At 49.0% G+C, this 16,865-nt stretch overlaps 2 protein-coding genes across 3 annotated transcripts; one reads left to right on the forward strand and one right to left on the reverse strand.

Annotated features, from left to right (window-relative positions):
• Positions 1 to 2,836: 2,836 nt before the first annotated feature.
• LOC143432778 (transient receptor potential cation channel subfamily A member 1 homolog) lies at positions 2,837 to 6,591 on the reverse strand. 2 transcript variants are annotated; one of them, XM_076909668.1, is made up of 9 exons: positions 6,208 to 6,591; positions 5,888 to 6,140; positions 5,564 to 5,766; positions 5,269 to 5,481; positions 4,852 to 5,183; positions 4,501 to 4,777; positions 3,666 to 3,956; positions 3,221 to 3,474; positions 2,837 to 3,076 (listed from the first exon to the last, which is right to left on the reverse strand). In XM_076909668.1, the coding sequence occupies exons 1-9, from the start codon at positions 6,589 to 6,591 to the stop codon at positions 2,905 to 2,907; spliced, it is 2,379 nt and encodes a 792-aa protein (XP_076765783.1). In that variant the 3' UTR covers positions 2,837 to 2,904. The 2 variants fall into 2 exon arrangements, 1 of the variants encoding a protein (XP_076765783.1); XR_013103060.1 differs by having other exon boundaries at positions 2,938 to 3,076; positions 3,833 to 3,956.
• Positions 6,592 to 7,539: 948 nt separating this feature from the next.
• LOC143432913 (cysteine-rich protein 1) lies at positions 7,540 to 15,467 on the forward strand. Its single transcript, XM_076909907.1, has 3 exons — positions 7,540 to 7,702; positions 14,766 to 14,918; positions 15,182 to 15,467. The coding sequence occupies exons 1-3, from the start codon at positions 7,663 to 7,665 to the stop codon at positions 15,223 to 15,225; spliced, it is 237 nt and encodes a 78-aa protein (XP_076766022.1). The 5' UTR covers positions 7,540 to 7,662; the 3' UTR covers positions 15,226 to 15,467.
• The last annotated feature ends 1,398 nt before the right edge of the window (positions 15,468 to 16,865 follow it).

Here is a 16,865-nt window from a genome sequence, read left to right on the forward strand (position 1 = left end):
ACGCGACAACCAATCACGACGCCGGATTCACCGCCGCGGCTTCCCTCGCCGACGTGCCACCTCCCCCCATCCTCGCCCCCCGCGAGGCCACGGCCGGCCAGTCATGGCAGGCAAGGCGGCGAACCGACCCCACCCGAATCCGAGCGGAGTCACCCGAACTCCTAGCACCGTCTTCGTCGACGCCACCGCCGCCACCATCGCCGTCGCCACCGCCGCCGTTGCTGCTCCCACCGCCAGATCCGCCACCGCCACCGCTACCGCTGCTCCTGCGTGCAGTATTTCGTCGCCAGAAACCTCCGTCTACGATCCTCCACCCTTACTGCTACCACCTACCACACGTACACTCTCATAAACGCAGGCACGCAACGCGTATCGCAACGAAAAAGAAAAAAAAAATAAGCAAAACGTTTATCTTCTATTAAGTTCCATTCGCGCGATCGTCTCGTTTGTCGTCTGTCTTTTCGTACTCTTTACCGCACGGTTACCTCTTTCAGCCACGATTGTCCGATGGATACGTCGGTTGTTCGTCTTCGCTTTTCGCCTCCGCTCGTAATTAACCAGGTTTTTATCATTGGCTATCTAGGTGAAGCAATTTCGATTACATCTACCACCCAACTTCTTGTTAGTTAATTAATCCAGTGTCAGGAAGGAGAACATCGTGTTGCACATTGAATTTGCACGCTGCGGGATGTAGAACCTCCAACCTTGGAAACTATAATTTATCCTAATTGAAGACGAGCACCGGCGAGTTTCCGACAGCCGTCGATGGTGAATGACTTCATGCGAGGCGTAAATTCTTCTATGCTATCCGCTCTGCCTAGAGATCGTTTTCGAATAGGGGAAACTCGTTTGTGAATTTTTTTCCGATCGTGCACGCGCATTCCATGGTCTACGGTATAAATTATCTGTTAAGGTAACCTTTTTGTCCAGCACCGATGACACCTTTTTGTTCTTTTTTTTGCTCTCGATGGAAGCGTGGAATTTATCGAAACGGTTTCACGTTCGATACCGCTTTTCTCGAAAGCCATACTCGCTTCAGCAACCGCAAAATGCGTTTCTTCTCCAGGCTGGTTACGATCGTTCAGGCAGGTGCGTGCGTGATTTCTTTATAGCCATGGGTGGACGATAATTTATGGTAATGTATGCTCCTGCCACTGTCCTATCCAATTTCCGAATTTAATTAAAATCTGAAAAGGAAATCGCGCAATCTTATGACTATATCGTATGCTTAGGAGAGAGTGGCCTTTTAAGTATACCCAATATTTAAAAAGTTCCTTTAAATCGACTCTAATATTTTTAAACGATAAAGAGCTACTCACCTATATTTCTATATTTTTAATTCTGCAAACAGCTTACAACCTAATCGGATACTTAAAGTACGTAACTTCACCATTTAACTTGTTCAAACATGGCAGACAACTTCACGAAGTAATTTCGATATAGAAATGCATGACAGCCAACTTCAAGTTGCATGCTTAAATATGAAGAACAATTTTCATGAGAGAGCAATTAATTATTCTTTTTAAGTAAGGTTAGAAAAACATGATGTCAATGTTAATAACCTCAAATGTCAGAATCACTGCGCCTACCTTTGTCAGGCTTCGCGTTAATTATTCCTCGTGCGACGAACACGTTCGTGTTCACGTGTTGCTACCGATCGCGTAAATCCTTATCAACGAATTGCGATTACGCGGCTCGCACGAACTTACCCAGGACTTATTAATTGCATCGCATGAATCAGTGCACATTCTTGAGTAGTTACAGACTGGCTGAGAGAGAAATTGGCTGGAAAATAAAGAAAATAAAGTGTCACTGGAAGGGTCGAATGGAGGGAGAACCACTGGAATTTGAACGTTAGTGCGTATAACCTACAATACGATGCAGTCGTAAGAATCATCGACGAAGCGATTAAAATCGTGCTGATAACGTTCAAGAAATATCGTAAGTTGAAACGCATGTAAAGTTCATACATACTTGACGAGAAACTTAGATTTGGGATGAAAGATATTCAGTTGACTACACGAGCGCTAGTTCGTACGTCCCTCCGCTTTCATACTTCGCGTCCAACTACCATCTTCTCCCGCGCTTCCGCAACTATTTGAAATGATCGGCGAATCGTACCTGTTACTTTGATTCGTAATATATTCGATGTAATATCGCGAAAAGTCATTTAGAAACGTGGAATCGCATCGAAAAATGCGCGTAGACGTTTTCATCGTATTATTGCACATCTATAGCGAATTATTAACGAGAGTTGACATAGCGATATCGAGCGTACTTTCAATAAAATTCTATTTCGTTACCGTATCAATTGAAATACAACGCGGAGTTCGCATGCTACCATAAACGTAATTAATTGTTGTAAAATATAATCGTATTAATTGCTTTTATTGCTTATTCGACCGCTCGTAACAGCTGTCACTTGAGAATATTTGAAAATTCCATGGAAATTTAAGCAAACGCGATAAATATCGAATGCGAAACGAGAGATTTCCATCCGACGTTCGTGTAGTTGTTCCAAATCGTATATTTCAAAGGGTATTTTTATAAACAGATATTTATGTACTTATAATAATCGACGATACTATCCGTGCGCGATTCAAGCTTAGCTTTGAAAATCTAAAAAGGTATCGCAGAGACATCTATGCCAGGATCGATATCTAATGAGATCATCGCCATGCTAGGTTGATAATGCGAATACCCACCGTATCGACGTTTAGCGCGATCATGCAAATTCAGTCACACTTGCCACACAGGCACTATTTCGTAAAATTATTAATTACACAAAATCTGGCAACAAATGAAACGCAATCGTTTACATATAAAACAATCAGACATACTCTGAATATTTATAATCAATTGTTTAATATACAAATGCTGACGAAGGTAAATAGGTATATTTCTTCAGAAATTGATACTTCTTCTTTGATTGCGCACATTAACAGGCTTCGGAAGCATTCGTCCAGCACTCGGATAATAAAGCCCCTTTAATTGCAACGACACCTCCTCCAGCAACGTCTTTAATTCCACGTTACCGCCGTCGTCGTTGTTTTCTCGCTTGTTACTGGCTGCGGGCCTGAAAAAAGTCCGCTGTCTTTAAGCCGCTTCAACTTCGTATCGTTACGGCGGCGTTATTAATTAAACGCGCGAAGTGGTCGCGGTCGACCGAAAACGCGCGGTGAAACTTTCATCAGCCCGTTGCGCCGACGATTTGCCTCACCTTCCGTAATCGCGGTGATACTTGGATGCAAGCTGGAACAACGCCTCCTTGAGCCGCGCAGGGACACCCTGGGATGATTCACGGAAATAACGTTCGTGATAGTTGAACGTAATTTTTGTGGGAATGCTGCGCCTCGAGTTCAGCCGCTCGGCCAACCAAGGATGTAGCCAATTGCCCCGAAAGATTTCGTGTGATGTCAGCCTTTCTAAATGGCCCACGAACTCGGCCTGCTTCAGCAATTGGCGAATGTGGCCCTGAATTCACGCGGTTACGTAGTAGCTGTTATAGTCAGAGTCTCGAAGAAGAGTACACGTCGCGTGGAATAATCGTGAATTTCATCGGATAGGATTGCTAACGGATTACTTTACGAGGGAACGTTTTCGTGGCGAAACGTACGGGCAGAGAAAAGGTGGGATGAACGAGCGAGAGTATCGGCGGTTCGTACCTCTTTCTCGAGGCCTTGGATGTCATTGACCGCGAGGCCGATCATCAGGTTCATCAGGACGATACTAGCGAGCATGACGAAAGCGAGGAACACGACCCTGCTCGTGGCTGGTAGGAACGAACTCTCATTCTTCTCGTCCGAGAACAGAGCCCCGTACTCGTACTCACCCATCATCATTACCACGGTCTTCACGACGGCCCTCCAGGAATTGCGAAACTGGTCGTTCCCGTGGAACAAAACGGCGAAGCTGAACGCGAATCCGACAATCAGGCAGACGAACGCTAGGAGAACCTGAAAGGAAATAAAAAGCCCCAGATGCACGTTGTTATAATCGCGATAAAGAGAGAGAGAGAAATCGAGCGGTCTAGAGGGGAGTGGGGGTAGCCAAGTGGGCCCTGATGGGAGCCGTATCACCGACCAGACATTTAGAACCTTCCATTCCACCCCTTTCGCTTTTCATTTCTAACGATATTCGTCGAAGGGAGGAGAGCTCGTCGCTCTCTTGCGCCTTTCGTTCCGATTAAACGCGGTACTTCCATCGCGCGGCCAGGGATTCAAGGGAGAAAGTACCCTCCGTTGGTCGGTATTAAATCAGGGTTAACGTTTCTCCTGGTAAAACGTCGTCTCTTCTTAGCGGTGTCGAGCGTGTCTGCTTTTCATTCGCGCCCGTTTATAAAACCGCACGGCTCGACGCGCTTTAACGAGCAAAATTGGGAGTTCCTCCGACGAGCGGGGGGGTTTCCTCGTTACTTTCCCTTTCCCGTGGTTCGATCGCGACGGGGTCGAGCCGTGGCGCAGCGATCATTACACGCACGGTTGATTACGCCGCGCTGACCTTCAGAATGTTCTTCAGCACCGTGGAGAACACGAGCGCGTAATATCCGCACATCGGCAAACGTCCGACCAACAGCATCATTTGCATCCACACAAGTAGAATCGCCAGGCTGATGGAATGCAACACCCACTGAGGGGGGTGTCGAGCCGCGTTTAATTCTTTCCCCCTCGTCGAAGTCGTCATTTCCCATGCGTAACCACGGCCGACCACTGAAACGGCCATTGATATCGTCGTGCACGCGAGTGACAGCCAAGTCTCGAACTGTCTCAGATAGTACCTGAAAATCGAGCACGTTTCCAATGAACGATAGCGCGATAGAGGAACAGCTACGTGGCGATTAAAAAGACGAACCTAGGCACCATCAACACTTGGGCCACCGTGTGAAAGAGGAGGACGCACGAACAGGAAACGAGGACCCTCCGCAACAGGGACGCGCCGTCAGCCTCGTGCTGCAGTATCGCTATGGAGTAGCCAGACAGAGAAAGGACCAGGAGGGCGTGGACGAAGACGAGACTAAAGAAGAACACTCTCAGCCTGGACCACTTCAGCCAGAGGAACGTTTCCACCAGCGGATGTTGCAGTATCGTCAATTGTTCCACGTCCGAGGCAGCCGCGATGAGGGACGTAACTACTCCCATTTGCAGCTCCCCTTTTGGCGTCAGCACGTCGAAGTCCACGACGATCTTGAGCACATGAGAACCGGCGAAAGCCAGAGAACGTTGGGAAACATGGTTAAACGACAAGACTAGCTACGTTGCCTCTTTCTACCTGGGAATGTTTGTCCAGCGAGTTTATCCTGACACGGGAGTCCAGAATATGGTTGAGGAACAGCACTGGTCTTGCCGTGTGAGCGAATATGGCGTCGATCACGGTGACGCCTGTGGTCGTCTCCGCGGCCAAGTTGCCGCCGTGGTCGATCAGGATTTGAACGCATTCGCGGTGGCCCTGGTAGGAAGCTCTGTGCAACGGTGTTCGATTGATCTACGCGTCGAGGGGGAAAAAGTGGAACAGTTGAACGATCTTTGCGAGGAGGAGTTAAATTTAGAAGATGGAAAAGTGTTACGTTATCTCGGACGTCGACCTGGCCAGAAGGTATGCTCTCTAGAAGGATCGAAAGTATCTCTGGGCTATCCGTGCTGGCGGCTAGGTGAAGAGGAGTGCTTCCGGTGCTTTTACACCGGTAAAGAGGCCACGCACCGCCGTTCAGCAACTTTTTCGTCGCTGATGGACTTCCTAGCATTGCCGCGGTATGCAATACCGTGGTACCTGTTATTTAACAAGAACTTAACCAGAACCCTTCACTCTCTTCAAATGTTCGTTCCTTGAAACGATTTCAACTATCTCAGTTTACTCAGATCTGGATTGTCTAACATTTATTTCGCAGTACCTGTGTCAGGGTGAACGACATTGGTCGAAGCCTTCGCTGAAACGAGAACGTCCACGATGTCGTTGAATTTCGACATCTCGTTGCAATCCTCTCGAGCAACCGCGGAACCTGCCAGAAGCAAAGGTGTGATTCCACGCTCGTCTCGAGCGTTCACGTCAGCGCCAGCGTTCACCAGAATCTTCACCACCTCCGAATGGTTGTTCTTCACCGCCTGATGCAATGGAGACCTGCCCCAACATTCTGGCGTCGGCAACTGAAGAAACGATCCTCTTAAGACGACTATTTTACGAACGAAATCTCGATCAATCGAAATTACCAACATCGCGACCGATGAAAGACATCCTCGAAGATGACTCGGGCACCTTCTTCGAACAAGAATCGATACCGACACGGTTCTGCGTGCACGCTCCGTGCTCCAATAGCCAATTGACCACTTCGCAATTTCCACGATGCGCCGCGTGAAACAAGGCGCATCTACCGATCTTGTCCGTCACGTCGATGTCGGCGCCATTTTCGTAGAACAGTTCCAGTAGGTCGATCCTTCCTTGCCAAGCAGCCAGCTGAACAGCGGTTACGCGAAGGACACCCAGCGGCTCCAAGAATTTTCTGTTGAATCTCTCCGTGAAAATTCTCGCGGCAGTCTCCGCGTCGTCATTTTCGATGGACGTTATCAATTTCAAATGATCGTTATCGTACGAGTTCATTTTCAGCGAGCAACGTCGATACCTCTAAACTGCGCTCCGTTATGATTTTCGCACCGAACTGGCGTTCGACAACGCGGCGGTGGGCATATTTCACTAATCGCAGGATGTGGTCAGCCGTTGAATCTACGTGTACCCTGTGCCTTTATCGTCTACTCGAAAGTTTAATACCTAGTTATAAATAAGCGATAAGACGCGCGATACCCTAATTCTCTTTATTTTTATTCTGAATAATTTAATTAGAACCAGTCGTATCTGCACCAGCCACTGCAGGGAACAGACTCCAAGACCGATATGCTTAAAAACCATGTCCGCCAAAGAAACGCAAATGCGCGACTTCTCTGCGAATCACTTTCGTTCATCCGTCTCGCGGGCCCGTCGATTCTTCCAATCCTCCTCGACCCAACCCTACCCCATCAGCGAGCCATCCGTCATCCGCTCCGCTTTCAATTGCATTCCAAGTGCAACCACTCGCCCCGTTACTCGCATAAACACCGAGGACGGTGCGCTCCGGCCAGGTCCTCTGATCTGAATACTCATGAACAGCCCCGCGCTAGAGCGTGCACGTTCGATAACGATTCTGTCAACAATGGATAACGGGATAGGTCCGACAGGAACCGTTCACAGAAGAACGATTCATCGCTCGAAGAAGTCTCGAGCCACTTCTCTCCATCGAGAGGGAAAGAGAGACGCTCGACGACCGTTAGCGGTTGCGAGAGCGTGGTGCACCCACACAGTGGCACCACGGACGCTTTCCTCTGGCCGCCAGGTTCAGGTGCACATCCCCAAGCTCACGCACACGCGTCACGTGTGCACGTACCGCGCGTAGTTACACACGATCGGGGTACCAGTTTCGAAGTGGATCCGACGACGCGACCTTAAACACGAGTTAGTCGCGCGCGGACGTACACACACGCGCACGTACACACGCGCGTACAGCCCGTACGCTCAATCAACTGAAGAGAATCGCGTTACCTTGCAGAACGCGGGCCCAGTACGCGGTTGACCACGCTGCAGAGAGGATCCTGTTCGCCGTTTACGCAGCAGTCACGAGAACGAGACTCTGGTATCGTCATGCCCAACTGTCCCAAGTGCGACAAGCCGGTCTATTTCGGTGAGTAACTGCTTCCGCAGCGTGATGTGCTTCCTTCGGACAGTTCTACGTCGTCGGGATATGTGCGTGGAATTTTTTCCGCTAAAACGTTTCGCGAATTACATTGGAATAGCTGAGTGAAAGGATTTGTTCGTGAGTTCTGGGATTTTTAAATCGTTTGATGGTATTGTCGAGGGTGGAAGTTTAGTGGTGTAGTTTTCGATCCACTGACGGTCGCAATGAGTAGATTAGATGTACTAATGTACAGATTTGTGACGCTTTTGGAGAATTTCATGTCGTCCTTCTTACGCCAAATTGTGAACGTGTAATTCTTAGAATAGCTGATGAAGATTCAGAAGCTTCCAATAGAAATTTCCTGGTTGTTTGATAATCACTTTGTCAGACCTCCATTCAGCTATGAAACATTATTTTATCGTCCCAGCAGAAGTTATATATGGTCATGAATAGATAGGAATTGCATTTCCTTCCTTGAAAAGTTAAATCTGCACAATTCGGAAAATGTTCGTTACTTACATAATTTGCAAATTTCTTCTGGGACGATTTGTCGCACGATTAGTGCAGAACGATCGTTCGATCGATATTTATACACATTACGCAATGGTTGCGCAACTGTCTGTTTGTCGGTTGATTACGCATTATCGCTGGTTTTCCGTAAGGTTTTCACTAGAAAAATCACGTAGCTACCGAAGGAAATACGCGTCGCGATGGTCGTACGCCCTCTACGTGAGACCAGCGTGTACCGAACGACGACACCGATGATGTCACTGCGCGACCTCGCGGTCCACCTTGACAAACATTATGTCAGCCTCGTTCCACTGTGTACGGTCAGACGTGCAACGAGAACGTGCAGTAATACGAGACACTAGGAAGGAAATTTTATACAATTTAATATGTATATGCGTACGCGCGATCGGGTGTTTCATCGTCTCGACGACCACATCGCCGCGGTGACGACATAGAATTAAATAGCAGGCTGGAGAGAAGGTTGCCAGCCGATTTGAATGTTAATAGGCAAGATTTATGCGCGAAGGTACCTAGTTCGCTGATCGATCGAAGGTGGATCCGATCGAAGTCCCGAGTTCGTTATTGGAGATCGGTTCGCTGATGTACGCGCGTAAGGACGCGTGGAATGTTTAGCGTCTTCGCGATAAAGCAACGTGTAGTTACGCGAATTGACGCAATGGAAACGCACACCATTCGAAACGTGCTCTTGCCCTCGATTATACCATAGTGATTGGTTATCAAGCACCGGTATTTTTATCTTGGTCATTGCTATTGTAGTAGCCTCGAGTTTAATAGCGTCGAGTGTTCTTTTGTTTTCGACAGTTGTGATAACGCTTTACGGTATCGTCGGATATTACTACAGAATTGATATTACGCGATGGTTGTTATTGTTGCGGTAACCTTGAGACACGGGTATCGCGTAAAGCGTTTTAGCTGCCATTAACACTTGTTGGCCGCTCGAATACAGGCCATTACATTTCCATTTAGTACGACTCGCTGCCTCTTCGTATTTCGGAAACTGTAAATTCCACGTTTCATTCGAGAACGTTCACCATTCTATCGTGCGCATCAGCTAAATAATTTCCGCACAGCGTAACGTATCCGCGATTCATCAAGAATTTCGCGACAGCTGATTTACTTTCCTATCGCACAAATTTCCACTCGGTGGTGCAATTGCAAATACCATCATTCCCTATTTCCTCAGCTTATACAAATGCTAGCAATCACCATCGCTTAACGTCCCCAAATTCTAAACTTTCAAATCGCCAACCCTCAACACCCCAACGCACCCACAGTAATCACCCACACCAAGTCCTCCAGGGTACGTCAGTCGCCACGCACACACGCTCGATTCCTCTGTTATCGCGCGTCCATTCCGCGAGTAACCCTCGCGTCCAGCGAACCGTCCCGATAACCTTATCGTCGTCGAATCGGCGACCCGCGCTTCTCCTCGGGCGCGCAGATAAACGGGCACCGGTACCAGCCGGCTTGGAGAACGATAGCGGCCGCGTTCCCTTCGAACGCGCCCTGGTATTCCGCTCGCAGCCGTTTCGTATTCAGAGAAAACGAAAGAGATAGAGAGAGGAGATAGCCGAAGAGAGAAGAGGCGAGCACGCTTTTAATTGCACGCTTCCTCTTTCGAGCGGCCTTTTAGACGTCCCGTTAAAGCACTATTAGCGTTGGAAGCGGATTTTTCTGAATACGCGAGAGAGAAAGAGAGACAGAGAGAGAGATAGAGAGTCGCTGCCGCCTACGGCCGCGTATATGGGCTTTCAGATCGGGCCAAGTAGGCGTGCGAGAAATGGATGCCGAGGCAACGGGCGAATTAGAGGGACGACACTCTTTTCCTTGTATCGCGGGTGGAACGTTTCAAAGGGTTGAACAGAGACGGAGGCCGCCAGGGAGGCAGGGGGTTGGGTCATTGGACTCTAAACCGACGCACGAGGCTGGCGAGCGCGTTTTTAACCTGTCACCAGGGGCCCTGGACCGACCGTTTAGAGGCCGCCCTCCTCTTTAATTAGCACCCGCTCACAGGAACGCGCGGGACGACTCGAAATTTCGCGAGTTGACCGGGTTTCGCGATTAACCCCCGCGACCCTTGAAACCATCCGCCACTCCACGCGTACGCTTCTTCACCGTCTCGACGGAACAGACACCGACGCTGAATGGTATCATCGCGAAGCGTGTCCGTCGAATGCTTGAAATTGTTTGACGAACGATAAAGCGTTGAGAAAGCGTGCGTTCGATAAAGTAATCGAGACGTAAAGTACAGAGTTCGTAAATCACCGCGCGGTATTGCTTGTAAACATCGTCGGGGAACTTCTTCCCCCGGTAAATCAGAGACGAAATTGCCGGGCCGGAAAATAAATTGCTAATTAATATTCATACGCGAAGTATGCACGCGATTTATTCACCGAGTGCGTACTTCAAATGTGAACGGTCTTTGGTAATTTATAGCGGAGGTGTGAGAGGGGTAATTTAATTTTTGATTTACAAGGAACAGCTTCTTGGTGATCGTTTCTGAGCAGCGTTCGCGATGATTTATGGATAATCGAAGTTGACTCGCGATATGCAAATCTCGAGGCGTCGGATAGGGTACGCACACCTCTTCGCGATTTACGAGCACGTTCTTATCCCGTCAAAAAAAAAAAAAAAAAGGAACCCGCGTTACAGTTTCAAATTGCGTTCGACCGGAGTACCTTCCGTTCTACGCTTCGCCCTAAAAAGCGCGTCCACCTTTGATCGCCGGGTCTCTCGATTCAATTAAATCGCGGCCAGGCCATTCCGCGATGCGCTCTCGAGCGAGGTGACTTTTTCGAGCCGGCGCGCGGCCTTCTTTTCCTTCGAGGTCCGCGCGGTAGACGGTGGCGAACAGCGAGCCCGCGATGAAGGCACTCGCGGCTTTCTCCGCGCGTTTTCTTTGTTTCCACCGGAGCATTCTACGGTAACGTGCCCGTCAAAGGTAGAAGCTTTTTCCGCGGCGGTCTCGTAAGACCCGCGGCCCTTTGGGAGCGCCGGTACCACCCTTGCTTTTCGAACGGGCTACATTCAAATGATCTCGCGGCATTTGACGAGCGGCTCGCTGCTCGCGTTTGCCCTCCGTCTCGTTTTTACGACTGCTTAACGAGAACCTTCCGCGACACGACAGTCCAGCCCTTTGGCTCCGACAGGTGACTGATCTCGAACGTTTACCGTTTGTCGCGAGGCCAAGGGACGTTTCTCGAATTCCTGTCCGATCTTCCGTGCCCGTTGCCCGTTCAAAAGTAGAAACGGTAGATTCTATTCGGCTTCCAAGAGTGATCCGCGATAGAAGCGTGCCCTTTTCGGCGACCCACGGTTTAGCGAGTCGAGGATGAATGCTGTCCCTGTGCGAGGGACCCTTTGGGTTTCAAAGACCCACTGTTCGCGGGCAATACTTACGTCTATTCGATACCTCGACTTGGCCACAACTCGCGTAAGAACACGGTAACGAATAAGATCGAGCCATGAAGCAATTCTTTATAAAACGACGTTCGATAAGAATTAAATAGACTCTCATATTGTCGCAAGCTTAATCACGCTGAACAGAGAGACCCAGCGTGATGGCACGTAAATAACTCGCTCGCATTTTGGTAGCCAGCGATTCGAACGCCTCCCACGTAAAGATCCCTCGTTAATCCGTCGCGTGTAAGCAGAGAGGCGGCGTAAAAAGGGGGCCCAGTAGGCAGGCCTGCGGTAATAAGCGGCGCGGTCGAACAAAAAAGTTCACGGCACCGGTCCCGGGTGAACGCTGGCGTCCTCCGCGTCGAGCTGGTCCCAGCAAGAAACCCTGACGGGAGGGAGGCAGAACGGACGAGGAAACCGAGTCACGTCGCCATCGAGAGCAACAACAATAAAGCGTCCAGCGGCGAGGACCAGCGACAACGGTAGGAGCAGGCTTCGAGAAAGGGGTGAACGGAGAACAGGGGGAGTTTGGTGTATCGGGTGAATAATAAGAAGAACAGAGAGGAAACAGGTTTACCGAAGAATAGTCTGCGCTGGGTCGCGGTGGCGAACGGCTGCAGCGAGGCGAAGGGGGATGAAGAAACTGCGGAATAGTCAGCTTCTTTTTCTTCCTCTCCTTCTTCTTCATCTACTTCTCTTGGCCGCCCTTCGATCCGCTGGTTTACGCTGGCGAAACGAGAAGTTTTTCAGGGCCTTTCCTTCGGAGGGTGGCGAGGGCGGCGGCAGATCGGCAGTTTGAAAGACGGCAAGAAGAGAGTGGCAGCGGATGGGGTTGGGCGGTCGGTCGGGTGGTGGTTGGGTCGCAGAATGGTCTGCCGTGGAAATAAAGAAAAAGAAAAAAGAGAAGAGAAAAGGTGGAAAGAAAAGAGGAGTAGCAGGGAAAGACAGCGGGGGATGATGTTCCAAGCCTATGCAATCAGCAGCCGCCGATTGTTTGGCGCCCGGGCGCAACGATCCGTGCACAGCACTGTCTGCCTCTTTTTCGCGTTACCACTGCACAGCAGCAATGCTTGACGATTATGCACTCGCTTCTCCGCCGCCAGATAATTAGGAGTTAATTAACTAATGGCCCTTTATGCGTACCCTTCTTACTCCACGGCTATCTCTCTCTCTCTCTCTCTCTCTCTCTCTCTCTCTCTTTCTCCATTGCTGGTAGCATGGTACGCTGCCCGTTCCTACCGATCTCCCTTTTCGCTCGTTCTTTCGCCTCTTCCGCGTTCCTCCGTCTCTATCGCGCGAGTCTGTTCGCTCGCTCAACCAGCTACCCCCTCCGACCCTTGGTTACCGACATCGACCCCTTTAGACCCCATCTCTCCCGTGTCTCTACGCTCCTCGTCATTTTCCAATTCCCCTCGCTGGCACCACCGCGCCTTTGTGCTACTCCTTAGACGCGGAGGAACGTTTGAATGCCAACCACCGGGCCGCCACCGGTCCGTGTCTGTTTTGTCTTCCCCGCGAGGTTTGATATGTCGTAATGGCATGACGCACCGCGGCGCATCGAAGGAAAAAAAGGCTACACTCGCTCCTCTGATTCCGCGGGCTTTTGTCGCGCTAGAAACCAACCCCGTTATTCCTGCGCGATACGCGAGCGTGCCCCCGCTCGCGACTAATATGCGAAAATCCGCGAGACCCTTCAGAAACGCCATCGTCGACGGAGCTCCTCGGACCAATGTCGAACGTTTGATTTATAAAAACAGCTAAACTCATCATCGCCTCTGTCTCCACTTCGCCATTTAATCCAGCTCATCGTCTACGCGTTTCGACGCCCGATCGTCGCGTCCGCTGAAAGCGGCGGTGACATTCGAACGCGGCGGATGATCGCGCCGCTCTTTCAATCCGACCAGCCTCGCCGGATAATAAGGCAGCCTCTCGCGCCCCTCGTTCCTCGCGCGGACGAGCGCGCGTTTCGATTAATCAACCGCGTCTCCGCGCGACAAAAGGGACGCGGGCCAGGTTTCGCGGCCGTCTTGTCTCCTCCGTTCGCTCCGTCGCGTTTCCAGCCCCTTTTTCTCGCGTAGCCGCCCCCCGTGGCACCCCCGCGCGCGCGACCGCCGCGCAAATCGTGCGTGCCTCCTCCTTTCTGTTACGCCTCGCGTGGGAATTCGCGGACAGTTTTTGTAAAGCGGGACGCGCTTTGTCGCAACGGCGCTGGGGAAACGCGTCGCGGCGCCCCGGGTTTTCGCGCCTCCGTTGAATGGGCTCGCGTTCGCGTCGATCGTCCCCGCCGGGAATCGACCATTCAATTTTATAATTACGAAATTGCTAATGGAGCATCGTCCCGCTTGGGGATGCCACCGGCGTCTGCTCGATACGGAACACACGCGCCACGGTTTTTTTTTCACAGCGCAGCCACCGCTGCGTACCTTATTGTCCGCCCCGATCGATCCAGCCCTCCGCGAGATGACGACCGCCAAGCGTCCTCGGGTTTCTCGTTTCTTCGCCTCGCTAAAGTTGCCTCTCGATCTTTTTTCGTTTTCACCACACTGTCGAGTCTTTGGAGAGATGTCTGCTTCATTGGAGAAACTTCATTGCATCGCAGAAACTGGAGGACAACGTTGGAATCGCTTGAAATTATCGTATTATCTTGGTTCGATCGTTATCCGAATCTTCGAATCGTTTTAGAGTTGTCTAAAAATATTGGAAATTCTTTTAGAATCCGTAAGATCGTTCAGAGGTACGAATTCTCTGTAACTGACGTACGATGGCGTATTTGGAAATCGCCTCAGACCGCGCTTCAGAAGCTCTGACTGTTCACGCGAACGTAACGACTCGGTAAACGTTCTCCGGTTGCGTAACATGCGAGAAAGCGCATCGCAGTAAACGACAATTTCGCGATAAAACGTACCTCCTCCTGGGTTCTTTATCAAGAACGTAGAGCCGTGTATGGCTTTAGTCAAGTGGATTGAGGCCACGCGGATAGGTCCGATCGAACGTAATAATTTCCTCGTTTCCGTTTCACCCGGTGAATCACTGGATCGGCGTGACACAGAAACCGGACAGTCGATTTCTGCGGCACGGAACGTGAATACGAGATTAAGCCTGGGTTCTCGGTGGATGACTCGTCTGTTTGTTGCAGCCGAAAGGAAGACCTCTTTGGGGAAGGACTGGCATGGTGCCTGCCTGCGATGCGAGAAATGCAACAAAACCTTAACTCCCGGTAGCCATGCCGAGCACGAGGGCAAACCTTATTGTAATCATCCGTGTTACGCCGCCCTGTTTGGTCCCGGAGGTGAGTGACAGCCGTAGAAACCTCTGGTGCATCCATTCGCTCTACTTTGGATTGCTGCTGCTCGCCTTATTCTAGTCACGCGTTGGACTTATTCTACTTTGGGTTTATTCCACTTTCGACGCTGTTCTTCTTTGCGACTCCCACGTTCCTCAGTTTCGATCGATTCTGCTCGCACACGAACGAAACTCGATGCTTACGCTCGTATACGCTATTGCAAACGGTAATTTACATATCTCTTGTGTTACATGCTCTACGTATTACAGGTTTCGGTCGAGGCGGTGCCGAGAGTTACGTGTACAAAAAGTGAACGCTTCGAGGACCCCCAGGGCGATGCGATGCTTATCGTTGAGCGTGTTACCTGTGCTGTAAAAATTACATTTAATTAACTATAGACACCTAGATCGCCTAAGCGTGAAGTACAACATTTTTCGTAGCAACTTACGGAACGTATGATTACAAGTTGCGGAATATCGATGATAATTTTTTACGAGATTGTTACTAAATACGAAGTTCAATAAAAAAAAAAGTTAATAACGTCGGTTTAAAGAATACCTATATTTGTAGCTACGAGTAAGGAAGGAATCTACATTTTCCTATGACGAGCTGCTATCCTTCGTGCAACCGTTCAAGAGGTAAGAAGAGGAACATGCGAACGATAGGTGGCACCTCTTGTTTCGTTTACCCTTTTAAATACGAGAAGCGGGCCGCTTCCATTTTTTAAATATCCGCGCGTCGATCATTTTAAACTTCGCAATCACTTTCTTCTTCCTTAACTATCGCGACAGCAACATGGAGGACCCCGTCGTTATTTTAAAACCAGGCGCCTTTAATCGCCCAACAGTTTACTTGAAAAAATGATACATTGCGACATAACAAGGCATAGAGTTTCCTCGCCGTGGACGAATGGTAGAAAGTAACGCGAGACATCATATAAACCTCATATTTATTTAAAAAGGATGTACAGAGTTTTGTTTGCAAGTATCAACAGCGAGACTCGGCAAGAGCGGCGCACGGAACAAGAATATCACACGGGACGAAATGACAGCGAAATGAAAGAAAAAAAACAAAAAAAAAAGAACAAAAGAAAACGAAATGATGAAAAAATAAAGAGATAAAACAGTTTGTTGCTCGAATGAAAAATGTCCACGGGGCGCAGCATCCAAGCCGAAGTCTCGATCTCACAGGTATTCGGTACCGCGGGTACATCCTCTTCGTTTGAATGCTGCGCGGGGGGGAAAGTGATCCCACTCGTGTCGTATCGGTTTTCTCGTTTGTTTCCCTATATTCACGTTTCGACAATATTACATCGTGTGCTTTCCCGTATTTCTTTTCTTTCTTTTTTTTTTTTTGCGTCTGTTTTCATCTCTGGAACGCCTCCATCGTATGAAGGCTCGAAACGTTACCGCGATATTGCTCTCTTCCTTTCTCTCTCTCTCTCATTCGACGGATTTCTTTGGCAAAACTTATTACACATAGGTCGTCGTTACTAATTAATAAATAATAAAGGCATTAAATAATCGTAATAATAATAATGATGATAATAATATAATAATAATTAAAAAATAACTAGCGATAATAATAATCGTGACAATAGTGGGAGAAAAATTAGCTGTAAATAGCGGATAGAATAAAAAATAATAATAATAGTAATAAAATGTAGAATTCGTAATCATCATCGTTATGATAATAAGTAATAGAGTAACAATGTGGAAAGTACGCATTAGTCAATTACAATCCCGACAATTATAAAATCGCAATGAACGTCAGATCGAATTCGTTTGGTCGATCTTCGACCCTACGGTCTGTATATGTACGTCTGTGTATTTGTGTATATGTATCCATGTATGCGTGTACGTCTCTCTCTCTCTCTACCTGTGTACCGGAAGTATGTTTAGAACGCTCGACGTGGTACTCGAGGATAAACGAGCAGAGAGCTCGTTTCCCTCG

Source organism: Xylocopa sonorina, chromosome 2, assembly GCF_050948175.1.
Source record: "Xylocopa sonorina isolate GNS202 chromosome 2, iyXylSono1_principal, whole genome shotgun sequence".
Classification (NCBI taxonomy): Eukaryota; Metazoa; Arthropoda; class Insecta; order Hymenoptera; family Apidae; genus Xylocopa; species Xylocopa sonorina.

Bases quoted from the DNA above. Each gene is read 5' to 3' on its own strand.
- LOC143432778 (XM_076909668.1), bottom strand. From the start codon at position 6,591: ATGAACTCGTACGATAACGATCATTTGAAATTGATAACGTCCATCGAA. The intron at 5,184-5,268 runs GTAGAAAGAGGC...CATGTGCTCAAG, and splicing joins CGCTGGACAAACATTCCCAG to ATCGTCGTGGACTTCGACGT. The intron at 4,778-4,851 runs GTTCGTCTTTTT...CTCGATTTTCAG, and splicing joins CAAGTGTTGATGGTGCCTAG to GTACTATCTGAGACAGTTCG.
- LOC143432913 (XM_076909907.1), top strand. From the start codon at position 7,663: ATGCCCAACTGTCCCAAGTGCGACAAGCCGGTCTATTTCG. The intron at 7,703-14,765 runs GTGAGTAACTGC...TGTTTGTTGCAG, and splicing joins CGACAAGCCGGTCTATTTCG to CCGAAAGGAAGACCTCTTTG. The intron at 14,919-15,181 runs GTGAGTGACAGC...TACGTATTACAG, and splicing joins CGCCCTGTTTGGTCCCGGAG to GTTTCGGTCGAGGCGGTGCC.